This window comes from Salvelinus sp. IW2-2015, unplaced genomic scaffold, assembly GCF_002910315.2.
Source record: "Salvelinus sp. IW2-2015 unplaced genomic scaffold, ASM291031v2 Un_scaffold3322, whole genome shotgun sequence".
Taxonomy (NCBI): Eukaryota; Metazoa; Chordata; class Actinopteri; order Salmoniformes; family Salmonidae; genus Salvelinus; species Salvelinus sp. IW2-2015.
In genome coordinates, this window is record NW_019944606.1 from 1 (window position 1) to 8,335 (window position 8,335).

General features: G+C 43.6%; 1 protein-coding gene across 1 annotated transcript; it reads left to right on the forward strand.

Annotated features, from left to right (window-relative positions):
* The first annotated feature begins 1,432 nt into the window (after positions 1-1,432).
* Positions 1,433-6,582, forward strand: LOC112075654 (uncharacterized). Its single transcript, XM_024142618.2, has 8 exons — positions 1,433-1,648; positions 2,873-3,202; positions 3,381-3,445; positions 3,605-3,759; positions 3,853-4,238; positions 5,099-5,157; positions 5,254-5,387; positions 5,517-6,582. Exons 1-8 carry the CDS (start codon positions 1,433-1,435, stop codon positions 5,618-5,620), a joined length of 1,449 nt encoding a protein of 482 aa, XP_023998386.2. The 3' UTR covers positions 5,621-6,582.
* The last annotated feature ends 1,753 nt before the right edge of the window (positions 6,583-8,335 follow it).

The window sequence follows — 8,335 nt, forward strand, 5'->3', positions numbered from 1 at the left end:
CAACAGCTCCTTCAACTACCCCATAGTCAACACAACAGTTCGTTCAACTACCCCAGTATCAACACAACAGCTGCGTTCAACTACCCCAGTAGTCAACACAACAGTTCGTCAACTTACCCCAGTAGTCAACGCAAACAGGCTCGTTCAACTACCCCAGTAGTCAACGCAACAGCTCGTTCAACTACCCCAGTAGTCAACGCAACAGCTCTTCAACTACCCCAGGTAGTCCAAACGCAAACAGCTCGCTTCCAACTACCCATAGTCAAGTAACAGTCTCGTGCAAACTACCCAGTAGTCACACAACAGCTCGTTCAAACTACCCCAGTAGTTCAACGCAACAGCTCCTTCAACTACTCCAAGTAGTAACGCAACAGCTCCTTCAACTACCGCCAGTAGTCAACACAACAGCTCGTTCAAACTACCCCAAGTAGTCAACGCAAACAGCTCGTTCAACTACCCCAGTAGTTCAACGCAACAGCTCTTTCAACTACCCCAGTAGTCAACGCAACAGCGTCATTCAAACTACCGCCAGCTAGTCACACAACAGCTCGTTCAAGCTACACGTAGTCCAACACAACAGCTTCCTTCAAACTACTCAGTTAGTCAACAAAAACAAGCTCCTTCAACTACCCCGTAGGTCAACACAAGAACATTTCGTTCAAACTACCCCAGTAGTGAACACAGAACAGCTCGTTCAAAACTACCCCAGTAGTCCAACACAACAGCTCTTTGCAACACCCCAGTAGTCAACACAACAGCTCGTTTTCAACTTACCCCAGTATGTCAAACACCAACAGGCTCGCTTCAACTACCCAGTAGTCGAAACACAACAGCGTCGTCAACTTACCCCAGTAGTCAACACACAGCTCGTTCAACTACTCCAGGTAGTCACACACAGCTCTTTCAGGACTACCCCAGTAGTCAACCACAAGCGGAGCTCGTGTCAACTTAGCCCAGTAGTCAACACTATAACAGCTCGTTCAACTACTCAACAGTAGCTCAACACAAACAGCTCGTTCAAACTACTCCTAGTAGTCAACACAACAGCTCGGTCAACTACCCAGTAGTCAACACAAACAGCTCGTTCAACTACCCCGTAATCAACACAACAGCCGTTCAACTACCCCAGCGTAGTCAACACAAACAGCTTCGTTCAACTACCCCAGTAGTCAAACCACAACAGCTTATTCAACTTCCCCGTTACTCAATACAACAGCTTCGCTCAACTAACCCCTATTAGTCAACACAACAGTCGTTCAGAACACCCATAGTCAACACAACCAGCTCGTTCAACTTCTCAGTAGTCAACACACAACAGTTCGCGTCAACAACCCCAGCTAGTCAACACAACAGCTCATTCAACTACCACCAGTTTCAACACAACAGATCCTCCAACTACCCCCAGAGTCTCTACACAACAGCTCGTTCCACTATGTCCGTAGTCAACCGCACAACAGCTCCTCCAAACTACCCCAGTAGTTCAACACAACCAGCTCGCTTGACTACCCAAAGTAGTCAACACAACAGCTCGTTTGACTACCCCAGCATATTAAGTGCAAACAGCTTCTCCAACTTACCCCATAGTCAACGCAAAACAGCTCATCGCAACTACCCCCGTAGTCAACACAACAGGTCGTTCAATTACCCAGTAAGTCAAAACAAACAGCCTATTTCAACTACCCCAGTAGTCAACACAACAGCTCTTCCAAACTACCCCCGTAATCAACACAACAGCTCCTCATCACCCCTATTAGTAAACACAACAGCTCTCCAACATACCCCAGTAGTCAACGCAACAGCTCGTTCAACTACCCCAGTAGTCAACACAACAGCTTCCTTCAAACTACCCCAGTAGTCAACACAACAGTTCGTTCAAACTACCCAAGTAGTCAACACAACAGCTCGTTCAACTACCCCAGTAGTCAACACAACAGTTCGTTTCAACTACCCCAGTAGTCAACGCAACAGCTCGTTCAACTACCCCAGTATGTCAACACAACAGCTCGTTCAACTACTCAGTAGTCAACACAACAGCCTTTCAACTACCCCAGTAGTCAACACAACAGCCGCTTCAACTACCCCAGTAGTCAACGAACAGCTCGTTCAACTACCCCCAGTAGTCAAACAACACTCGTTGCAACTACCATAGTCAACACAACAGCTCGTTCAACTACCCCATAGTCAACACAACAGCTCGTTCAACTACCCCAGTAGTCAACACAACAGCTCGTTCAACTACCCCAGTAGTCAACACAAACTCGTTCAACTACCCAGTAGTCAACACAACAGCTTATTCAACTTCCCCGGTACTCAATACAACAGCTCGCTCAACTACCCCAGTAGTCAACACAACAGCTCGTTCAACTACCCCAGTAGTCAACACAACAGCCTCGGTTCAACTTCTCCAGTAGTCAACACAACAGTTCGTTCAACAACCCCAGTAGTCAACTCAAACAGCTCATTCAACTACCCAGTATCAACACAACAGATCCTCCAACTACCCCCAGAGTCTACACAACAGCTCGTTCACCTATTCCAGTAGTCAACGCACAGCTCCTCCAACTACCCAGTAGTCAACACAACAGCTCGCTTGACTACCCAAGTAGTTAGTGCAACAGGCTTCTCCAACTACCCCAGTAGTCAACGCAACAGCTCCTCCAACTACCCCCGTAGTCAACACAACAGGTCGTTCAACTACCCAGTAGTCAAAACAAAACAGCTATTTCAATACCCAGTAGTCAACACAACGCAGCTCTTCCAACTACCCCCGTAATCAACAAAACAGCTCCTCCATCTACCCTATTAGTAACCACAAACAGTCTTCCAACTACCCAGTAGTTCAAACACAACAGCTCCTCCATCACCCCAGTAGTCAACACAACAAGCCTCTTCCAAAACTACCCCCGTAATCATCAACACAACAGCTCCTCCATCTACCCTATTAGTTAACACAACAGCTCGTTCAACTACCCCAGCAGTGAACACAACAATTCCTCCAAGTACTCCAGTAGTAATTACAACTCTAGCTCCAACCGATCCGTTAACCAATTTCACCAATTTAAAGGCAACCCCAGCAACAGAGGCGCCACTGACCAGCCCTCAACTGTCACTGCAGTTCAGCCTGACATCTGACTTTACTAGCTCTCTGAGCAACAGCAGTTCACCAGAGTTCCTGGCATTGGCTAAACAAGTGGCTTCACAGGTAACTCATTTGATTTAATTTGACCAATTATATTGTCCTTAGTTGTCTTGAAAGGCGCTTCACAAAATCATAATCATTGTCATCATTCTCTTTGTCATTATATTGCATCTTGATACCAGCCTTACATTGTTGAATTGTTAATATAATATAACTTATAATTCTGTATCCACTTTTTCAGCTGGATATCTTGTTCAAGGCTGAATTTGGAGCCAGATTTATTCGAACTGTTGTCAATAGTTTCCGGTGGGTAAATGATTATAATTTGAATGACTTTGACACAGTGTGGATGATGAAGAACAATAACATTTCTATGAATATTGTTATTTAGTATGCCTTGGGACAGGTTCTTACTGAAGTAATGCTTGCAAAAAGATCTTAACGTTTTTCTCATATTATTTTCAGGTCAGGATCAATTGTGGTGGAGTCTACGTTGATATTCAACAACATCAGCTCAGTGCCTAACAATAGCCTGGCAGCACAAACTTTACAAACTGCCATTACTTCTAACACGTCTGGCCTGACCTTGCCTGTCAATTCATCCTCCATCGTGGTCACGCGTAAGACAATTCACCAACACATCACTTTACTTATTCTCACACACTAATTCATTGCAATATGTAAACATTTCATTGAATGTTGCAATTTTGCAGGCACTACTATAATAGCTACTGCAGCTCCAAACGCAGCAGCCACCACCGCTGCTCCAACTGAAGCTGTCACCACCACCGCTCTGGCAGCTGTCACCACGGCACCTCCAGCAGTGGCCACCACCACCAACGCTGCTCCGGTGGCAGCCACCACCACCAACGCTGCTCCGGTGGCAGCCACCACCACCAACGCTGCTCCGGTGGCAGCCACCACCACCAACGCTGCTCCGGTGGCAGCCACCACCACTGCTGATGCATCAACTGATCCTCCATCTTCTAGTGAAGGAACCCTGAGTCTTCGGTTTAGCCTCAACCAGATGTTCACCTCGGATCTTGCCAACTCGTCCTCTTTGGCATTCAAGGCTCTGGCTGGCACAGTGGTCTCGGAGGTAAGTATCCAGATCCCTTTTCATCAATATACACCACACCAGAGAGACTAGATATGAGTGGGCGTCCTATTGTTAGATAGAACCAAAGATTATTCAGTATGAATATATCGTACTCTGGGACCTCCCCATTGAGAACAATGTCCAGKCTATTTTTACGGTCTTCTTAGTGGAAATGAACCCTTGTACCTGCCTCAGAACCCTTGTAACTGCCTAACAGCTGCTATGGGCAACAGAGAGTGCAATGCGCACAACATGGGAAACATTTACAGTTTTGCATGTCAGTAATCAAGTCTTCAAGATACATAACTTTTCAAATGCAGAAATACATCCAGTATTTTCTCCCCAATTTCGTGGTATCAAATTGGTAGTTACAGTCTTGTCCCATCGCTGCAACTCCCGTACGGACTCGGGAGAGGCGAAGGTTGAGAACCATGCGTCCTCTGAAACACGACCCAGCCAAACCATACTGCTTCTTGACACAATGCCCGATTAACCCGAAGCCAGCCGCACCAATGTGTCGGAGGAAACACCATACACCTGGCTACCGTGTCAGCATGCATACGCCCGGCCCGCCACAGGAGTCACTAGAGCGCGATGGGACTAGAGCGCGATGGGACATCCCGGCCGGCCAAACCCTCCCCTATCCCGGACGACGCTGTGCCAATTGTGCGCCGCCATATGTGTCTCCTGGTCATGGCCGGCTGCGACAGAGCCTGGACTCGAACCAGGATCTCTAGTGGCACAGCGCCTTAGACAACTGCGCCACTCGGGAAGCCCAGCACTGTGAGTTCTGGCCCTGTTTAAATTTTTACGCAAATGATGTTAAGCTTTGGTAATCGTATTTGAATCTTTTAATGCAGGTGAACAAGATTTTTGCTAGCACCCCAAGCTTCCTTCGTTCCATTGTCAACTCATTCAAGTAAGTATGAATTCTCATTAATGACTGAATTAAAAACTTTGATGATGACAGCAATGATGATAACGATTTCTGTGGGTTGTCCATTTTCTTACCTAGGAGTGGATCTGTAGTTACCAACATGACACTCGTGTTCAGAAACAAATATTCGGTTCCCAGTGCATGGAGCGCACAGTCAACTTTCACCAGCAGTTCCACCTCCCTGAACATCCTACAGGGCAGCATCAATGTTGGTAAGTATTCATCGTCACCATACGACTACACATCTGTAAGAGCAAAGTCAACACTTGAACAGAAACATTAAAATACATTCCACTTTTATCATCCAGTGAACCATATCTTKATTTTTCCTACTTTTTCAGWGTCATCAGTCAATTCAGGAAGTGCTCCCCGACCCACTGCCTTCTGTCTGTCTGCTTTGCCTCTCACTTTGGCACTGCTAATGGTACAGTTGATGGCTAACTAATAGCTGGTGTCATAGCTGCTGTGGCATTGGCTTGACCAATGAACTTGACCAATTCTGACCTATGTTCCAGCTCCCATAGAGACACCCTTAAGATGAATGACCAGCTTTGGCAGAAGAATGCACAATGGACTGTACCTGTGTTAATTGCAAAAAAGATATGTATTTCATGTACAGTACATACCCCCAAGTACACACAAACAAAAACACACCTAAGTTGACTTTTTGATGTCAAGTATGATATTTGTGACATTCCTTACGAATTGGTATTGTTTRTTTTCTGCTTATGAGTATTGATATTCATAATATTGGTAATTAAGGGATAAAACAAATGTATGGATTTTTTTTAAATAAACCAATGCAAAAATGTATGCGACAAGGTAAAATGCATATACCTTATCTTTCAAGTGACTGTATTTCCACTTATCCATATAGGCTCTCAAAGACATTACTTAGTTATTTGCATCTTGTACACAGCAGCTTGCACATGTTTTATCTGTTAGATTTATATGGGAAATAACTAAAAAATTAGAGAACCTTTCCTGCAACATGTGACATTGTTAAGACATTTTATCAAGATTTATCAAGGATAAATGATTAAATAATTCTACACAGAAACTTAACCATCAGGATTAGAGGTTATGTAGCATGGACATGGGAAGAAAGGAATGTATGTGTGTGTGTCTAAAGAAAACTAAATGGATCCTTAATAACCTATGTTTGAACCGACTAAGCTATAACTCTGTGGAGATAAGGGAAGACAGCAAAAGCCCCTCCAGGTTTTCCGTATCTGGGGGGGGACTGGAACTGTCAGCTAAGTGGTAATAAACTGTGGTGAGACTTCAGGAGACAATCCAGATTAGTGTGTATGTATGTGCGTTAGTAATAGAAGGGATAAAAAGAACGGTTTTGTATATGCACGTCAGAGATCTCTCGAGAATAAACYCTATTGGTTAATTTGGAAACTGGTCTTTGTCTATTTTATGCAAATAAGGATCTTACAAATTCTTAGAAACAGACAGAGTGTTTGCTTTGTTATAATTAAATTGGTTAACGAACACATAGGAATCTAAATCAGTTATCAATTGGTCCTTCGAGCCGGATCTCAAKATCTACCTCTGTCGTCCCAGGAAACTGCTGAAAGCCGTGCACGGACGGATCTAAGATCCGTAAAACAAAGACCTGACCTCTGAGTTGAGGGTAAATTTCAGGCCAGGGGCGAACTGGTACACGACAGAGGTGGTGACGAGATCCAAAATACTTTGCTTTTCCCAGTCTGCAAAAAGAGAAGGTCAGTAGTCTTTATTCTCGAATTTGGGGGGAATGATTTAAGATATCTTTGATTGGATGTTCTAAWWWTMTTTAGAATTCATCAATAATAGGTGCTTGGTTATTCTAAACAAATTCACTAGGTTTCTACTTTGTAGTTTAACCAAATTCGAAAGGAAGGAAGGCAGATCTGCAAAGACCTGAGGTAATGTGCACTACTACAAATAAAAATAACGGAAGGGATATTAAATAGGTGCTGTGAGATAGGACGGGGAGTTTGTGAATAGGWTAACTTAAATGGTTAATTAACATGTGGTAAATTAGCCATAGATCCAATTCAAAAGACATACCTAAATAAAATCATAAATTGTGAGGATATAAACTAGGTTTTGTGAGATAGGACGGTAATTCTATTCGAACAAATAACTCAAATGGTCAATTAACAAGAGTGAATTAACCATAGATCTGATTCAAAAGTCAATACTGAAATAAAGTCCAAAAAGGAGGAGAGGGAAGCCTAATATAGCGGTGTGAGATACGAGGTWTTAACGTCAAAAAGTTCCAAGGAACAACAGACAAATAGGCTGTTAACCAGGGCCCTGGAAACCCTGGAAAATAGCTTATAGTTGTATACTGGTGAGATCTAATGTCCAATCGAAAATCACCTCTATAGATAAAGTTTCCAGAAAGGAGAAACACACATTAAACATTACATACACATAGTGTGTAAAAAATACCATAGAACATAACTATTGTAATTGGATAACAGTAGGAAGSACACACATAGATCATAGAGACCTAATATAGACACACACACACCATAGAGTGTGAGAAGAGATCAGAGTTTTAAAAAGCACACACATAGAATAGGAAGATAACAATTTGCGTATGAGATAGATATATTGATCATAATATAGAGACACGCACATAGGGAGTAGTGACATACACATTAATTGTGAGATACCTAGAGATAAAGTTTTACTAACAATGGGCAGTATATTCTCAAAGGAGGTCCCGGAATTAAAGGGAGATGAGCGCTTAATGGAACAGAGAGAAACAGGGAGCCAAGAAACGCTGCCCTCCGCTCCCGCAGCCGAAAAAGTTGGGCGGGGGTGGGAGTCAAAAACTATATCCTTCTCTAGTAGATAAAGAGTGGAGGGGYAAATATCAGACACATTTACCGAATCAGAAATGGACTAGGACAGAATGAAAGGGGCGATCCTACATGATAAGGTCAGAACATAAGGATACTTTACTAATCTTACCTAAGTCATTGTTTAGAGATGCGGCAAGGTTGTTACCTGGGCGGAGCCAGGTATCAAAGGGGGGATGGGTAAGTTGTGGCCTAGGATAGGACGGGGCCTAMGGAGGGCCTAGGATGGGACACTTTGTGGCCTATTGGATAATAAACTAATAAAAAATCAAATTAAAATAAGAAACTGTTTGTTA